The sequence below is a fragment of the Wyeomyia smithii genome, chromosome 1 (genome assembly GCF_029784165.1).
Source record: "Wyeomyia smithii strain HCP4-BCI-WySm-NY-G18 chromosome 1, ASM2978416v1, whole genome shotgun sequence".
Taxonomy (NCBI): Eukaryota; Metazoa; Arthropoda; class Insecta; order Diptera; family Culicidae; genus Wyeomyia; species Wyeomyia smithii.
Genome location: NC_073694.1, coordinates 196,930,078 through 196,949,999, shown reverse-complemented (window position 1 = coordinate 196,949,999; position 19,922 = coordinate 196,930,078). Strand labels below are relative to the sequence as shown.

The following is a 19,922-nucleotide window of genomic DNA, read 5'->3' as shown; positions in this document are numbered from 1 at the left end:
ATCGTTGTCGGCAGTTACCAGTGAGCCCAGATACACGTACTCATCAACCACCTCGATTTCATTACCATCAATTTGAACTCGAGATGGGAGGTTAGCACAGTCCTCTCGTGAACACCTTCCTTTCATGTACTTCGTCTTCGATGCATTGATGACCAGTCCAATCCGTTTGGCTTCAGCCTTTAGTCCGATGTACGTATCTGCCATCTTCACAAAGGTCCGAGCCACAATGTCAATATCGTCGGCGAAACCAAACATTTGAACCGACTTTTGGAATTTCGTGCCACTCGTGTTAATCCCCGCTCTTCTAATGACACCTTCCAGGGCAATGTTAAACAGTAGGCACGAGAGACCATCTCCTTGCCTTAGACCTCTACGGGTTTCGAAGGGGCTCGAGAGTGCCCCCGAAACTCGAACTACACACATCACTCGATCCATCGTCGCTTTGACCAACCGCGTCAGTTTGTACGGAAATCCGTAGTCATGCATAATTTTCCATAGCTTGTCCCGATCGATTGTATCGTACGCCGATTTAAAATCGATGAACAAATGATGTGTGGGCGCGTTATATTCGCGGCATTTCTGCATAACCTGCCGAACCGCGAATATCTGATCCGTGGTGGCGCGGGCACCCATAAATTCCGCCTGGTAGTGCCCCACGAACTGCTTCGCAAATGGTGATAGTCGACGGCAAAGTATTTGGGAGAGTACCTTGTAGGCGGCGTTCAACAGAGTGATTGCCCGGTAATTGCAGCACTCCAGTTTGTCGCCCTTTTTGTAGATGGGACACAAAATACCCTCCATCCACTCCTCCGGTACTCGTTCTTCCTCCCAAACCTTGACTATGACCCAGTGCACGGCTCTAGCCAGTGTTTCTCCACCGTATTTCAATAGCTCGCTGAGAAGTTGGTCCACTCCAGCAGCTTTATTGTTTTTCAGCCGACCAATCTCCTCCTCCACCTCCAGAAGATCGGGGGCTGGAATTCTGATGTCTTCTGCTCGGGCACCAAGATCAATTGCCGTACCGTCCTCGCGCTCTACTGCATCGCCTTTTAGATGCTCGTCGAAGTGCTGCCTCCACCTTTCGATCACCTCACACTCGTCTGTTAGGAGGTTGCCGTCCAAGCTCCTGCAAATATCGGCTTGCGGCACGAAGCCTTTGCGGGAGCTGTTCAGCTTCTCGTAGAACTTCCGAGTGTCGTTAGTTTGGTACAGCTCTTCCATCGCTACGCGATCTCGGTCCTCTTGCTGGCGCTTCTTCCTTCGGAGGACTGAGTTTTGGCTGTTCCGTGCCTGTCGGTATCGTTCCACGTTCGCTCTCGTACGGTGTTGCAGCATTCTCGCCCGTGCTGCATTCTTCTCCTCGACTAACCGTTTGCATTCGCCGTCAAACCAGTCATTTCTATGATTCGGGGCCCTTGTACCTAGTAGCGCTACTGCAGTGTTACCTATGGCGGATCGGATGCTTTTCCAGCCATCTTCAAGGGTAGCTGCGCCAAGCTGCTCTTCCGTAGGTAGCACTGCCTCCAGCTGCTGCGCGTATTCCTGTGCAGCCTCGGCGTCCCGCAGTTGCTTAATATTTGGTCGCGGCGTTCGACTTCGGCGGGTGTTATACACCGTCGATAGTTTTGAGCGCATGCACACAGCTACTAGGTAGTGGTCCGAATCTATATTCGCACTGCGGTAGGTGCGAACGTTGATGATGTCGGAGAAAAACCTGCCGTCGATTAAAACGTGGTCGATTTGGTTCTCTGTCTGTTGGTCGGGTGATCTCCAGGTTGATTTGTGGATACCTTTGCGGGGGAAGAAGGTACTTCGGACTACCATACTACCAAATTTGATCAAACAAGTTTCCCAATAACAAAAAAAAAGTTTTGAATTTACTTAAAGTAATCTTAATTATGGGTTAATTACGATAAATTTGGAGCAGTAGGTAAAATTTGATAAAAGCTCAAAAAATATTATTTTCAACAATGATTATTTAATACTATTGAAGTAATACTGATAAATGCGCAGAAAAACACGAAGATTTTAATTTCAGAGCTAGTTTTTCAGCTTTTGCAACTAACCGAATAGAAATCTATCGAACGATAATCTAATGAGACCAAATTTGGCAAACTGCAGCTCGTGAACCAAAATGAATAAATTTTAACCTGAAATATCGTTATTTTCGTTTCCAAACTAGCTATGATTGATATTTTTCAGTTCAGAAATCATCATTTATCATGAACATATCGAAAAAAAGCACATTTCCAATAGAATGTATGGATTTCAAGGGTGATCAATTTCATCATGATTTATCTCATAGTATATCCCATAGCAGTACTTGTTTGAATATATATACTATTTCTGGAAAAATATTCATCAAGCTAGTTAATTAGAAAATATTATTTAAATTGATCAATTTCATCCCGTTTCATGGTATTCGGCAAATTTTGTTTCTTTCCCAGAAACCGGAAGTCGCCAATTTCATTTTAAAAATGGCCACTAAGGTGGTTTTCAGGTATCTGGACGCCATCTTTATTTTGAAAGTAATAATACGAGGTATCAATGATAACTGGGTTGTTTAGCTATATCAGTTTTTTATATCATCTGGAAGATCTGCATTTTCTGAGTAAAACGCGATTTAAAATTTTTTTCTATCGTTGTCCTTCGCTTTTTAAATCAAGATTTAAAACTGCTCGAAATCGCTGAAATGACAGTTCGTCCATATACCAACTGTCATTGTAGCGATTTGGAGCGAATTTTATTTCTTCATTTGAAAATCGAAGGATAATGATATAAAGTTTAAAAAAAATTACGTTTTGATCAGAAAATTACACTCTTTCAGATGATATATAAATCTCGGAAATCCGTGAATAGTTAAACAACCCAATTGTACCAATAATATAATGCATATTTTGGGAAATGCCTGTTTTGGGACATATCCTTGGAAAACCGGATTTCCGGGAGTGAGAAAATTCTTTCGGGGCACCACTGACACTGATTTCAAAGTTGATAAGTTGCTGAATCCTTTTAGTGCTGAAACTATTGAAATTGGATGAAAGTTGTCAAAGTTACAAGAATATCAATTTGTGAGTACCCGGGTACACCATCGGGCATGGAAGCGTGGTTTTTTTTTTGATCGGGCGCATAACGGGTAAAGAGCCAAATACTATCCAATATGAGTATTGCTAAAGTCAGGATGATGAACTGAAATCAATTTCAGACGCCATTCGACTTTTCCACAGGTATTTAAGCCTTTTTGACTTAAGCTTTATTTTTTAAAAGCGCTTATCAGTTTTAGTACATGGATTCTTTGAAAGGTTGTATCTCAAGAACTTTAACTTCTACTAAAATGTTGTATATGGATGCAATGTAGAAAACTGCTTTCTTAACTAAAAAAAAAAACATTTAAAACAATCCTAGCACAGTCACTATATTTGACTAGTCTGGCGAAGTGGATTTCGAAAAAAAGTTTGAACTGCCAAAGCGATTGTGTGAAGAATTTTGTAGTTGCAGTATTGTGATCATGCCGTAATAAAATATATAATGAATTAGGCTCAATTATTGTGACGAAGTTAATATAAGAACTTGACTATCTATGTTTTCTAGCTTGAGCACGAATCTGAAAAGTTCCAATACCCCAACACGAATGCATTTTGACAGAAGTGTAGATGAAAACTCATCCGAAATTGGTAATCTTTTTGCGAATTTTCCATCAAAAAGTCTACACCACATTCTCCGGAGAACGCTGTGTATTCTTAAAGAATCTTCTTTAGAACACCTTTTTAATTTATCTGAGATGGAAAATTACCTGAAACTGGCAAAGGTTCTCATTTGTGCAAGATCAGATATCCGCAACTATTGAGAAATTGCCATAATCTCTTGCACTCCAAAACTTTTTGAATCGCTTGTAAATGACAAAAATTTTCAGCAAGTAAAAAACCAAACACTTGAAATTTTTTGCTAGGTCTTGGTAATTTTTACCGAAATCGGTACATTTTTTCATAAATCTCGGTTTAACCTGACTGAAATTTTGGCATAAAGTATTACCGAGCTATCACTACCGAAATTACTGATATTTTGTGCCGAAATTTCAGTTAGGTGAACCGAGGTTTACGAAAAAAATTGACAGCTATCATCATTTTTTTAACCGTTTAACCGTGCCGTTCTCGGCAAAAACTACCGAGACCCGGCATCAAAAATTTTAAGCGTGCCATATTATTAGCAAACAGCATGGCTTTTTTGAAGGTCGCGCAGCAACCTCGAATCTTTTAATAATGGTAGGCACGAGAACTCCAGTAAAGCATTTGATCAGATCGACATGCTATTATTGCTCTCCAAACTGCAAAAAATTGGATTGGCGTCTCAACTTCTGTGTTGGCTCCAGTCATATCTAACAAATCGTCAACAAATAGTACGCTTTCAGAACAAACTCCAAAGCCCATGTCAGTCACCTCTAGGGTGCCCCAGGATTCGCATTTGGGCCCAGTTCTTTTAATTTTGTATGTAAATGACGTTTCCCTCATATTTAAAAAATAAATATATTAATTTACGCAGACGACATGAGACCTTTCATGGAAATCAGCAATTCTAGAAAATCAAATTTTTCTATAATATGCTGTAGCCCATCTTTTCGAACCCATTATGCGAGCAGCGAAACTACGTTTTGTGTCGATATTCTTCCATTGGGCTGTAATTTTCAGGTTATGTTTGTTTATGCAATAATGCAATAGTTCGCAGAATTTGAGGTTTTTGGAAAAAGGGTTAGTGGGGTAAACAGATTCTCCAAAATCTGGTATCCAGAAACTGCTCAAATCGTAATATAATTACTCTCGGCCTACTCTCGAAGTTACATGATAGAATGGAAGGTCATGTTTGGAGCCAACAATAGAATGAATGAATGTCAACAAAGCCAAGCAATACTTTTTGTTTTTTTTTTTAATGTGTCCTCTAAAAAATTTAATTACCAAGGAGTCGAATGTAGTTTAAAACCAAATCAACTCTATATTTCATCATTATTATTTTTTTTATCAAGTATGCTGGAGAAAACTGGCAAAAAAATTTCACCGTAAGATGCTCAAAAAGGAATTAGGTCAAAAGCAGAATTACAGGAATTACAATTCGAACCGAAAATGTATTTATTGTTAGAACAAATTAAATCGAATCGAAATTAAATCGATTTTATACGTTGTATAGACAAAATAAGCTTCAGCTAATACAAGTTAGTGGAGATAAAGCATTGATGAACGTTGAAGAACATCATGAATATTAGTTGGTAATAATAAATCAACCAATCCTCAAACATTGATTTTTATAACGTTTTTTTTGCTTATATCAGAGCAACAGGAAAAAAATGCATTCTCGAGAAATGCATTGAGAGCAAATAATTATAAGTTCGATGAGTGGCTAAATGATGATAATTCAGAATTTAAACAGCGATGATGAAATATAAAGTTTGTTTGGTTTCAAACTACATTCGACTTCTTGGTAATTAAATTAAGGACATATTTAAAAAAAAGCTCAACAAAAACAAGCAACAAACACCAAAAACAAATTCCAAAAAATAATCTCTAATTTTATCGTGTAACTTCAAGAATAAGCCTAGCCCTTTCCGACCGAACCCACACAATTGTGTAGGTTAAAAAAGACGGAGAACAAAACCAAAATCGAAATAATTCTTATATACATACACCTGCTTGCTACGGTTCATCATTTTTCGTAGTAGCAGCGATATTGAAACTAGCGTTGTGAGCGATAAAACAATAAATTGGACGTTCGAAAAGCGAGAAAAAAGGTTTTGTTTCAGTCACCTTCTACTCACACAATTATGTGTGCTTGATCGGAAAGTGCTAGAGTAATTATTTTATGATTTTGAACACAAGACTTTGGAGGGAGTGTTCACCCCACTAACCTCCTTTCCAAAATCCTCAAATTCTGCAATATATTCCACTATTGCATGAATAAACATAAGCTTAAAATTACAGCCCAATGGAAGAACATCGACACAAAACGGAGCTACGATTCTTGCACAATGGGTTCGAATGATGGTCACAAACATGTTATAGAATAATTGGATTTTCTCGCGCATCTTTATAACGGCGCATATCTGGAGCTCTTAGGGTGCACTACAAAACGCATTGTTTGGATTTCACTCCTAGATCTGTTGGTAAGAGAGAAAAAGCTGTACAAATCACAATTTAAAAAAAAAAATGCGAATTTCTCATCATATATTCTCGACAGCAACTTCCAATAACCCGCATTTTGTTCCCTGCATAGAGTAGAACAAACATGCCAATATTCACGAAAATCGGTTCAGTTTATTCAAAGTTATAGCAATTTTACGTTTTAGCAGTTTTTCGCCATCAATTTCTGGCGAACTTTTTTACCCCACTTACCCCTTTTCAAAAAATCTAAGTTAATACAGAACACTGTTCTATTATATAGATAAACAAACCCTGAAAGTTTCAGTCCAACCGGAGAACCTCGAAACAAGACCTAGTTGCGGTCTCCGCGAACTGGCTCTCAAACCTAATCTTGGCACGATAGACGGTACTGAGATGTGACCCTACTTTACGGCCACATCCCGGATTGAGCCACTTTTCTTACAGGTGTAAGCACGCAAGACTTACCGGCCTGGAGTTCCGTCTAAGCTGCAATCTTCACAGCAAAACGTCAGGGATAGTACACCATTTGTGCACGATCCTTTCACGTTTTTCCGGGGAAATGCTTTGCATTGTCACGACAGTAATTGAAATCACAATGCACAGAATTCTAAGTTGAACTGTTAACAGTAACACACAGTGGAGAATAACTGTCTAAACATCATATGAACTGAGCAGGGGCATGTCGAACTTAGACATAATGAAACGCCCTATAAATCCATCATTAGTAAAGCAGTGCTTACTGTATGTCTTTTAAGCATATATCAAATGAAGGGAGCATCTAGGTAGGAAAGTAGATTGCATTGTTTGCTTTGCATTTCGAATTTGAATCCAGCCGCCCGTCATGCATGTTTCCTCTTCGAATGTTGTAATATATCTATTTCCAATATGGCTCGTTGCAAAAAAACGTAATGATTTGTTTTCCAATGTACCAAACTTTATCAGTGTGCTGTACTGCATCGCACTTAGATTAATTTCTTGCAATAAAAAATCTACGCAAAGTGAATTTTCTAGTTGGTCTCAGAGTTTTGGCATCTTAGTAATTTAATTACTGCTGCAATAAAGTGCTATTCATTTGGATTTAAACATGTTTTGTATATGATAGCAAGAAAGATTTAAAATTGAGCTTTGAATCGAATTCCGAACATTTCTGAACAATTTCACTAAGAGAGAGGGTGAGAACGACTGAATACTGTTTTTTTTTTCAACGCCTACTGATTTATTATAAGTTAAAACCTATACTTCACTGGATGAAGGACATTCCAATTAACAAACCGGTGTACAATAATCATACATTTTATTACACTAACTTTTATTACTCACTGTTCATTCTACAGTGTTCAAAGTTTGATGACGATTTCTTTTCTCAAGTCAAAAAATCAATTATCTACAAGTCGTCTATAGCCAACATTTAGGTAGAAATCAAAGCTTTCGTGATACGGTTTATCAAAGATGTTATCTGCTAGACTCTTGGCATTGCCGTTTATTTCACTTACTCAAATTTAGAATAGCTTTTATTATTTTTAGAGTATAAATATTTATTTTAAGTTTCTATACCTCAGTGCTCTGATTTCTAGTTTATGTATATTACCCAGGTTTTACCCAAGAGCTCAAACTGAAAAATAGCAAGATTATAACTTCTTAACAGTTCTCGTGACTTTCGGTGTCTTTAGTCGCCTCAGTCAGGAAGAAAGGTTAACTACAAGAAAATGAATTTTGCGGCAAAAAAGTACAACAAGTTAAAACAAAAAAAAAAAAAAAACACGTTTGAAACGTTCAATTCAATTCTAGGCGTACATTATTAAAATGCATTTTTTGTCTACTTACGACAGCTGCAGGCACTTGAAGGCGTATCGTGAGCCGGTGCTCTACTCTTTCCGACCCCGAACATCGTCTTCACGTTGTCCGCTATGCTGCGCTCATCGGTGTTTTTGTTTGAAGCGGCCATCATTTCGTACTTGCCGCGAGCTACCAATTTACCGTCGACGGCCACGGCCAGGATGACCGGCACCACCAGTACGAGCAGCGCTTGGGTCAATCCATCCCGGCACAGGTACTTCATTTTTCTGGGAGCACGCTTCTGTTCGCTTTGACCAGAATCACTCACTCGGTAGTTTCTTCCGTAATTAACAGTTTCTCGCTACGAACTCACTGGGCCTGGAGAAAACCTACTACCGTGAAACACTGTTATTGCACATTCTATATCAAATTTCAACTGCTGATGGATTCAGCATCTAACCATAGCACAATTTTGTGTCACTTTCTTTACTATTCTGCTCGTTGATCGCAGTTTGACCGTTACTGGATCTCGATCCACCTAACGTGTGTTTCCTCGTTTTTTTCTTTTCTGTAATTTCGTTGTATGTTTTATTTTTTTTCGACACTAATCTGCACAATCTTCGAGCGCACCACAATTCCGGGAGCAGCTAGAAAAGCACGTCTATATCGATCGACGATTCACGGTGGAACTGCCCAATACCGTTCTACTCCCAACCGTCGAAGGCTTCCTGTACCGACTTTTTCCTGTGCTGCTGCTGAAGCTCAACCACGCGATACTCGCTCTCATCGGATCTCTTCCCTCTCCGCGCGGGAGCGGACTGCGACTTTCGCGATCGCATACAATCTTTCTACCGCGCGCCGCCGTGTCGGCTCTCAACTCCCGGGAGCGAATCGTGATGCCCGTCGTCCAGCGTTCGTCACGTCCATTGGCGGCGGGGCGGCCGCCACGCTTTGTAAACAGAGATCGCGCACACCTGCTGAAGTTTAGGTTTTTTCCTCCAGAAACTTAGTTTTTTGAATTGGTCTTTAATGGCCATTGATATTGGACAGTTTTCTTTGCTGGCCATCAAAGTTTTATAATAAAAATTTTCCGATTGCCATTTTTAATTGTACTTTTAGAAGAGGTGACCGGATTATGATAATGACTTTAAAAAAACTGTAAACAAGAGTTACAAGCAGGTAAACAAACACATTATTGTTTATGTACTCTCAAAACATGTGAGGTAGAGCGATAATTGAAGATTTCATCAACAATTCACTTTCGCTTTCAATTTTCTACTACCCGAAAAGTAATTGTTTGAAAATTTTCCCCCTAGATTTATCAGAGTCGCCATTCAATTTTGTTTCCATCGATACAAATCTTCCGGTGGATACCTTCAGTCGTCACTTGAAACTGGTTAGCTGCTCTCAACCCACTGGCAAGATGATATTCCATCATCAAAATATACGAGTAAAGCACAACCGATTGCCGCGGCGGTAACAGGTTGCCTTTCACATGCAAACGGCGGCTTTGCACTCAATCTTACCAGCTAGCTAATAGTGTGACTTTAAAAATGCATGGCAATTTTCTTTGTTCCTCCCACATCAGCGGAAAGCGATCATGTTCGTTATGGCTCTTGGCGGGGTCGCTTTCCACTATCATCATCGACGCTTCTCCGTATGTTTTATCTTCTAAAGCACCTCTCCACACCGCCACGGCGGTGTAGATATCATTAGTCGTGGGGAAATTTAGAGCTTGCTGAATGAGGTTCGCCTCGGTCATTGTGTGTCGTGACTAATGAACAAATTTTATGGTGATTTGGAAACGAGATTGTTCTCAGTAGACCCGACAGGCAGGAGAGGCTGAGAAACAGCTGATTGGAAATTGGTGCGCAGAGAAATGAGCGCTTCTTTGGGGGAAGAAAGTTGTTTTTTTACTCTGCTATGACACACGAATCGCAATTTACTGGATGGAAATTTGCATAAGATGTTATTTTTTTTTGCGCGGGATTGTATATTTCTCTCGCTTAGAGTTCTGCGCTTTAGCAAATTAATGCTGGTGACTTGGTTGTTTTTTTTTTGAGATATGAATAAGAGTATAAATTCCACATTTTCGAGAAAGTTTTTGCGATAGTCAACTTAGGTGGTGGCACAATTTTGGAGTTTTGAATATTTAAAGCTTAATTTATTCGGCAAAAAAGTGTAAAAAAATCGACTTACGATTGACGGTTCACAATCTACGATTTATGATGCAAGTTTTATGATTTACGGTTTATGGTTAGCGGTTGACTTAATTTGAACATAAAGCATTACCTAAGTTAGTATAGATTGTGAAAGAAAAGTTACAAAACCAGTGATCATCAGGATTTGCACATTAAGTATCGAATACCTTTCGAGTTTAATGCTGTAATCGAAAATCCGAAACCTTTGCAAATCATAAATCGAAAAGCTTCTACTTTGAATGAATGTGGCTTACGAAAAAAAAGAAAGTTAGGTAAAATAAATGAATATGCGGGAAATGAGGATGCGATACGACAGTGACGATTACTTCTAACAATAGTATTATGTCTGCCACGAGTACCTACACTAATGAAGAGGCATACCATAAACGATAAAGACATTGGTCACAGTGGTCCAAATCTTACAAAAATATGCGGGGATTCGACTTTGCAAATTTTTAAAAAAGAAATTTTGAATAAAAGATTCGAAAAAAGTTTAAAATTGATACTACATAAAACCAACTTTTCTGGTAGAACTGCGTACAAAAGCTGCGTAACTTTAAAATCCGCTTATAATTGCGCCAATTCTAGAATAAAGTGAAAAAGATGCGCGAAAAAAGAGAGTAATGGGCGATGCAAGCGTGAACTTTTTTCCATTAGCTGTATAATAACAATCAATGCAGCCCATTTTGTCAATCGCTTTTGTGATTCATCACAAAATAATAGTTTAAAAAAAAATAGTTAAAAGGTTGTTTATAAGATCGATCGCAAGGTAAATTTCAGTAATAATTCTTTCACTACTCACTTAGCTCACAAGCTGTAAAAACTATATATCAACTGATCAACACGGTTTTTACCTCAAAACGATCCGTTTTCACGAATCTGGTTCAGTCTAATTCATACTGCCTGCGTAATATTGATGCCGGTTCTCAGGTTGACGCAATGTATTAATTCAATGTATTTAGTCAAGGCTGCTATCGATAGAGTTGATACATACGCTATATTGCTTCCAAAATTAAGTAAACTTGGTATCCCCGATGATCTTATTAGTTGGTTCAGGTACAAACGGCTTTATATCAAGATCGGATCCGTATCATTTAAAAGCTTCTTCAACATGTCAGACGAACCACAAGGAAGCAACCTCGGTCCACCTCTGTTCTCAATATTTATCAATGAGCTGTCGATTCTACTGCCGTCGGGGCTCTTCTATGCGGATGATGTCAAATTATACATAACAAAACTCATTTCACCTTCACTATGACAACATAATCACTAAAGCCAACAGCGTCTCGGATTTATGTTTAAAATATGCAACGAATTTTTCACATTGTATGCGATCATTGTACTGTGCCAATACGCTCTTCGACGTTTGCCATCCATACGTTTGCCACCATACGAATACCGGTGCAACCTACTGGGTCTAGACACACTAGAACACAGGAGACTCGTTGCTCTGGCTGCTTCCGTCGGAAAATACTAAAAGGAGACGCTGATTCTGAGAAAATTCTGACACAACTTAATTTTCACGCACCTTAAAGGACCCTACGGCAGTGGGATTTTCTATCTCTCGATGCCCGTCGTACGGAATACGGTCGCCAGCTTTAATGAAGTCTACCACCTCTACAATTTCGACTCTTCTAATGGGGCATTTCAACGAAAGCTTCTGAATAGAGGGCGAGAACATCAATGACGAGAATCTTAAGAAACAAACCAACCAGGATCATTGACATTACCTCTAGTATTGGTAATAGCTTTATACTGACTGACCAATGTACATGTTCGTTTTTCTGTGTTAGTTCGTGATTGTGCTTTTGAAATGTTTAGTAGAGTAAGACAAGAGACAGTTTTGAGTAACAAACTGTGACTCAGAAAGTTTATTCCTCATCACAAAAAAAATAATGCATTTATTTTAATTAAAGAAAAAAAACTCATTTTTTCTGCTTCAATCGAAGATAGTCGTTCATAAAATTACTGTTGGTTTTAGTTTCAACAAAGCTGGGAAATAATCAAGTTATGCCTTCGAATTAGGCTACCAAATGTGACCATTAAGCAACATACGATCAATTCAACCAACTGGGAATTTTAAGAACGTATAAAGGGGCAAGTCTCATCTGTCCCGATCCACATAATCTTTATTCTATAAGTTGTTAAATTATCGAAAAAATGAGCTGAAATGTGCTATAACTTTCTGAGCAAAAGTGCTGGAAATGTGTGGCCTTCAACAAAAACATGTATTTTGTATGGCCAAATGCTTCTTTAGAACAATGTTTTCTTGTAAAATGTAACTAACAAAAGTTAAGTACAAAAAATTAACTTTTAAGTAACTTTTATAGAAAATGCTCTGTAACTCAATACCAGTGATGGCATGAACTCGTGCAAAATTGAACTGTGTAACACTTTTCCAGATTTGAATCCAGCTTGAATCTGCTTCCTCTCGATAGTTTGAGTTTTTTTGCACCGCACACTCTGATCGATTGAGTTTAAATGCGTGCAATGCATGCAGTGCACGATGCAGGCGATGATGTGACGCGAAGAGTTTTGTTTTAAGATCGAATTTATGCTTTCAAAGGACAATGCAACAAACTGTTGTAGCAGACGCGGTGCGAATTTCATCGCAATTCGATTTTTATGCAATTGTTGTTATGCAGGATTCAAACTCAAATCTAACTCAAGTGTGCACTGTTGGTAGGGTTTACGCGCAAACCGAAAATACATGTGCAAGTAAGTTTTAAAACTCACTTCGATGCGAGTGCACAGTCACACTGCCTACTCTCAACACTCAATGAAGATAGGAATTTTGTTTTTTCAACAAAGTTTAATATTTTTGCACGTTCTAAAACTTTGCCTAATAAGCCGTTTCTCTAACACAAAAACGTTAGTATTATTGATATATGAAAACCTACTGTAACATGCTCGCCGTACTCTCATATGGGTGGATTGGGACTAATGAAACCTAAAGGAGTTTATAGTACTTCAACTTAACTTTAAAGAAAACTATTGACATCATGATTCCATTTGCCTCTTTTTAACGTTCTTGAAGTTATCGAAAAAATAAGCTAAAATATGATATAATTTTGTAAGGAAAAGTCATGGTGATATATGGTCTGTGGAAACATATGTGTTTTGTGTGCCCAAACAATTCCGCCGAACAACACTTTCGTGTAAAATGCCACTAACAAAAGTTAAGTACAAAAAACTAACTTTTAAGTAAGTTCTAATTAACGTACTTTATAACTTTGTACCGAAAAAAGATGCAACACTGACACAACTCATTTTTTTATCAAGCAACCATGCTAAATACTGTAAAGTTCAAAGTCCCATGAAACCCGTTTAGAAGTTCACAAAAATCCAAAATTATATAAGTACCTTCGCATCTCAAATTGGAATTTTTTCATAAAAAAATTAAAATAAGATTACAACTTGTACATATGCTCATAATATGGGCAAAGTAGACCCAAAAATGTTCAATGGGCCTAAAATTTAATAATAATGAGAATAGGAAGTCTTTAAATTGAAAGCTTTCTGAGAAAGTATTTTTGAACGCAACATTTAATAACTAAATTAAAGGAAATGAGGAATCAGAAAAAAGAATTATAAGTCTCCTTTAAACTCTACTAAAAAAATATTTTCAAACTTAAAAGAAATGCTTAAGAGAGGAATAACAAGTTTAAACACAAAACTCTTTTAATAATTATTAGCAGCGGCAGAAAAATATTAACTACTTAAATTTAATACTTTTGAGGCGCTAAAAAGTGCCTTGACAAGTTTGTTTAATTTATCGTTATTTTGGATTGCCATTTGCCGATGACACGGGACGATTCTAGTTCTTTCGTTAATTCTTCGCATACACTGTAAGCAAGCAAACGGGCAAGTAAACACAAGAGATCTGGACAGAATTAATAACATGTCCGGATATATTCAGCGATGCTGTGCAATGTGGTTTGAAATCCGTCGCTTGCTGCAGGACGGATCGAGTAAGTTTTCAGTAAGAGTCTCTTGATGCAATAATCGATTATACAACGAAGACTAAATTTCCGCATGCCTGCTTCCATACGTGATTACTGAGAGTTATACTTCCGGTGGGCACTCGAGCGAGCACAACAACAACAACGAATCGTTTGTATACTTGAGTGTCGACTGTGCTGAGGTAAAAAGGTAGTGATTTGTTGTTTTATTTTGATTCAGACTGAAACTCGGTGTTTCGCTTGATATTTGGACTTGCCTTCGGCTCTGATTGGTCGGAATTTGCACTAAGCAAGGCTCTACATTTTTGAATAGTACTTCACTGAGGTCGCGTTTTACGCGGGTTGTTTTTATGCGTTTTTTCAAACGGGGTATTTCTACAATAACGCGGATTATTTTTACTCGATTCGGAAGATTATTTGTACGTGGTATCAAAAAATTAGTACAGTCAGGTTTTTTTACGCGGTTTTTTTATACGCAGTTTTTACGAGGTTTTTTACGCGGTTTTTTGAATTAACGCGGTTTTTTTACGCGGATTTTTGAATTAACGCGGTTTTTTTTACGCGGATTTTCGAATTAACGCGGTTTTTTTTACGAGGTAAGTATCCCCCGCGTAAAAAACACCTGACTGTATAAGTATATCTAGTCTAACCTTTAAAATGCAGCACAACCAACCGCGTAAAAAGCGACCCCAGTTTACACGAAGGGCCGGATTAGGACTTGTGGGGGGCCGGGTGCCAAGTAACATGTGGGGGCCCTTTCTAGTTATCAAAATTTCAATAAAGGAACATGCTGTACAAAAATCCATACAAATAAAAAAAGTTTACAGACGGATTGTGTCAGTTTTGTGTAAATTTAAGTTATTTTTTAAAGTGATACAATTTTTTTTGTGTCGTGAGTCATTGAAATTTCGCCGTGATTAGGGATGCACGAGCCTTTGATACGCACGGACTCGCGAAAGTAACTAGCGGTTTTCTGAGCGTCCCAGAACTGATTGTTAGCCTGAAACTGAAGTCTACCGAAACATCACGATTATTGTGTGTATGATATATTAGGGCGATTTTCCAAAACCAAGTTTTTTTGGTTCCTTTTGGGGTCCCAAACAACCCTTAACTTACCTGAAGTCGATTGGTTTTGTCTCCGCTTGGCGCTTGCATTTCAAATTTGTATGAAAATTTATATGGGAAAACCTACTTTTTTGCATTTACCTTTCTAGAGAGCTCAATAATGCTCTAATAATGCACTACATTATGTTAAAGTATAGTATTTTAGATGTCCAAAAACTTTGCATTAGACACTGAAGAGCTAGAATGTCCCTTAGAAGAGCTCTAGCTGTTCAAAAAAGAGTATTTCGATTTAAATTTGTCGATTTCAACTTTAAATTTAAAAGTCTTGTTTACTGTCAACATTACCAATGTACCGGCGTCAGTAGGATTCCCATCAGAAGTAACCTGTCGTAACGAGTTTATACACTCAGCTGGACCAAGCAAACAAATTAAGGTCAATATTCTAGGCGTAGGTAGAATCTACAACGTGTTTCAGAAGTTACTTCTGATGGAAATCTGACCGACGCCGGTACACTGGCAGTGTTGGCAGAAAAAATGATTTGCAACATAAGTTTCGACATACTCAACTTTGAACACCTCCAGTATTTTTTGGGACACCCTATCTCTTTAGTGTCTTCGACCAAGTTGTTAGGCATCAAAAAACCTACAATTTTAAGTCATGAAACCTATGGTTTGAACTATTTTGAACTTTTTAGAATGGAAATGCAAAAAATGGGTTTTACCATACAAATTTCAATACAAATTTGAAATGCAATGCGCCAAGCGGAGACAAACCAATCGACTTCCGATAAATTTAGAATTGTTTGGGGCCCCAAAAAGAACAAAAAACTTGGTCCTGGCTTTCTGCTATCAAGTTTCGTTTTTTTCCATATAACGATTTCCCACCTCGGACGAACACATACGATTCGCATAGATTCTCTAGGATTCCTCACATTGGATTCGTGAGCGTCCTTGAAAAGGATTCCTGAAAAAAGAATCCTCAGGGATGCCCTGTATATAGCTCTAGGATTCTTGAATAAGAATCGTGAGTGGGAATCCTCCAGATCGTGTTTGCGATTCCTTTCACGATTCCGTCACCGTGTTAATCGGTATCCTGGGGATTCTTACTCAGGATTCTCTGTGTGTTAGTAAGGGACCCTAATGATACATATTTTGATTTCAATTTCTGTCAATGTATTCATTGTACAACGGTTGCGGTTTGGATTTATATTGGAAATCAGTAAGCTGTGTCTATCATAGCAATCTATTATTAAAAAAGCAATAAATAAATTTTTATTATACTTCCAACTGTCATCCGAACTAGACATTCTCATTCCACACTCTCAATAGGTTATTCGACCCCCGCGAAAACGTTCTAATAGGAGATTCTTGAAGTTTTTTGAAAATTTTCTCACTCGAAGAAAAAAAAAGTTTGATCAAGAAGATGACCACAGGTCCTGCCGGATATTTATGTGTTGCTGGTAGAAGCGTGTCCACATCAAGCCTTCCTGAAATTGAGTGGCTCACAGGACGAGAAAATTGGGCCACCTGGAAGTTTGCCGTTGAATAATTCCTGGAGTTCGAGGACCTCTGGTGCGTCGTCGAAGTTGAAGGAAGATGGAACAAACGAAACCGTGAATGCCGACAAAGATCGAGAGGCAAGGGCGAAGATCATACTACTTCTTGATACCAATAATTACGTCCACGTCCGGGAAGCGAAAACAGCCCAAGAAGTATGGTCGAAGCTGGAAAAGGCATTTGAGGACTAGGGCTCAACAAGGCGAGTCGGACACAACAAACGAATTAAGACGAAGCTGTCATCGTGTAATGATTATAGTGCAGGAGAATTCAGATACACCAACCACTGGAGATGCCATCAAAACAAAGTTACTACAGGAAATGCAGGGACCGTCTATGGATGCGGCATTACCGGCTGCACGATCCAAAGTCAAGGTACATTGTCAAGAGTCGGGAGGTGAATTTTATCAACGAATCGAGTCCAAGTCCGGTTCAAGCAGTGCAAGAAATCCAACAAAGTCGTACGCTGATCCAGTTTAATTTCGAGAACGTCGTTTCACTGTCACCCGAAGTAGAACACCAGCCACCCCAAGTTGGAATCTCTGAAACAAGAAGACGAATTTTCCACGGACTATGCGACCACTGATGCAAATAAAGATACCTGCGATGATTCTGTAAAATAACTCCTGTGTTCCCACCGCGACAATTTTCATTTCGATCTGGTTCACGGGTGTTGAGGCGCAGCGGTCGGGAGCACAAACTACTTGGCAAGTATATCCATTTCCATGTACCGAACAAAGGCCTGCCGCATATCAATCCCCCACAGAATCCATTCGATGGAGACCACCCAGATAATGGCGAACCAACCACGAGTACTGACAACTGGGGTCAATTCATAGGTATTGCGGAATCCACTAGTCAAGCCGTGGCCAGGAGGAGCGAGGATGATCCGGTGACGCATCAGGAAGCATTGTCGCGAAACGACTCCGAACGCTGGAAGACGGCCATGCAAGAGGAATACGACCTGGACGTTGACGGAACTGTCGAAGGGTAGGGCTGCCATCAAAAGCAAGTTGGTTTTCAACAGTCAAATACAACTTGCCAGCGGATCAGATGGGTGCGATTACTGCGTTTCTCCAGGGAGATCTGGACGAGAGAAATTTTATAGAGCAATCACCCTGTTTTGTGGAACTCGAAGAATGCCCGCTTGTATGTCGCTTCAACAAGGCATTCTATGAACTCAAACAATTCAGCAGAGTTTGGAAAGCCAAACTTTCATACCAACTTCCATACCAAGAGGGTGTCGGGTGTTTAATGTACTTGGCACGTAGTTTCGTTGAACTACGTCAAGACTGATCGAGCAACAATGCATTCATGATATTTTTCACGTTTTAGTTACCGGAAAAGTTATATGAATATTTTCACTGTCGATTTTACGCGAATTCTGCTTGATTTTCATATGAGTTCATCATGACCGGGTTAGAATAATTATCCTGGGCATTTTATTTAATAGACACATGCATTTTATTTTATGAGTTTATGTTTTATACAACGTATAATTTTTCTAATTTCTAGGATACAGGAGATAGTGTTCAGAAATTATCAAAATATGGAGCATAACAAATCGGCTAGGTAACTTCTTATCCTATGAACTGAATCTCTGTTAAACCTGTAAGCTCAAAACACGATATCAAATTATTATGGTTCTCCAAAAACTCATTTATTGACATATCATCTGTTTTATGTTCTGAACTTGAATCAGACTTCGCCATTTTGATTTCTGGATATTTTCGCACAGGAAATTCACTCGATACTTATTCTAGAACATTTTGTTTGACGTTATCAAGTTCACGTAGATAGTACGTGATAATACATTGTATGCATGTGATTTTCACGTAGATGTTATGTTTGTCACATAAATCATGCAAAATTACAGAAAATGAACTATTACACCCGGGCAGGAGAGCATAACAAAATAATAACTCATCAATAACATATTTAGCCATGAGGACTTATCGTGTTATTTGAAAGATATTCACGTTTCAAACATGCATATGAAAATGTCATAAAATTTTGATATCTCGCTATGCCTTCAATAAGATATTTGAGTTGATTTCAAAATATCTCATTAAATTGTAAGTTTTTAAGTGAAAATTGTTCGTTATTTATCATTTATAATATATTCAGTTTTGCATTCAAGGTTCAATAAGTCGAAAATATCTGAGTTGATCATTTTCGTGATTTTTAATGCAAATTATTGGTTTGTTATTGAAATATCAAGGTTTGTTAGTCATGTAGCCTTGGAGGAACAATATTTTGGTTTTATTTTTTGTTATTTTACTTTTACGTCACAATAACGTGAAATATATATTTGAGAGCGCATACAACACGGACGCCCAATTTGACACATGCCGCTGACTTGAAACTAGAAAAAGCAAAAATCGGTATTTTCGAAGCACTACCCTAACTAATACGCAGAGAATCCTGAGTAGGAATTTCCAGGATACCTATAACTCGGTGACGGAATCGTGCGAGAAATCATTTCTGCGATACGAACAGCACCTGTGCGAATCGCATATGAAATCTAAATGCAGGAATTTTTAAGTATCTAAATGTAGGAATCCTTAGGTTTCTTTTAGACAGAATCGTGAGATGATTCGTTTTTGCGATAAGGACGGAATATTTTTACGCGGTTTGCTTGCCAGGGTTTTTTTACGCGGTGTTTTGACTGAACGCGTATTTTTCTACGCAGATTTTCGAATAAATCATGTTGCTCACGCATAATTTTGAATTACCGCGGTTTTTTAACGCGGATTTTTGAATTACGCAGTATGTTTTTACGCGCATTTTGAATTACGGCGTTTTTTTACACGGATTTTTGTATTACCGAGTTTTTTACGCGAGAGATAGAATGGTAAAATTGCTTCCATTTTAAGATCAAATTGTGCTCCTGAGGAGACGGTGGATCTGATTGAGGAAATAAATACTTCAAATTTATTTAGAATATCTTTTTCTCAGAGTGTTCTGAACAGAATTACAAATTTCAACAACTGACGCTAGCACGGACAGACTAATTGACCTGACTGACGTCCCGGTTATAATACACTCATATATATGTTCGTAGCACCGATAGGTTTCGCATAGAATCCCTAGAAATCCTCACATTGGAATCGTGGGCGTCCGCGAGAAGGTATCCTCCAGACAGCCAGCCCTGTCTATGGGACTTGGATTCTTGAATGAGAATCGTGTAATGAAAATTCTTCGGAAACGAAAAC

The 19,922-nt window shown here is 38.5% G+C and overlaps 1 protein-coding gene across 1 annotated transcript in view; it reads right to left on the bottom strand.

Annotated features, from left to right (window-relative positions):
• The window catches only part of LOC129718776 (trypsin-7-like), a 29,576-nt gene extending 20,954 nt beyond the window's left edge, over positions 1–8,622 (bottom strand). Inside the window, exon 1 of the mRNA XM_055669837.1 lies at positions 7,971–8,622. Coding sequence (XP_055525812.1) covers positions 7,971–8,205 — 235 coding nt within the window. The 5' untranslated portion in view covers positions 8,206–8,622. The remainder of the gene's footprint in view (positions 1–7,970) is intronic.
• Positions 8,623–19,922: the final 11,300 nt, after the last annotated feature.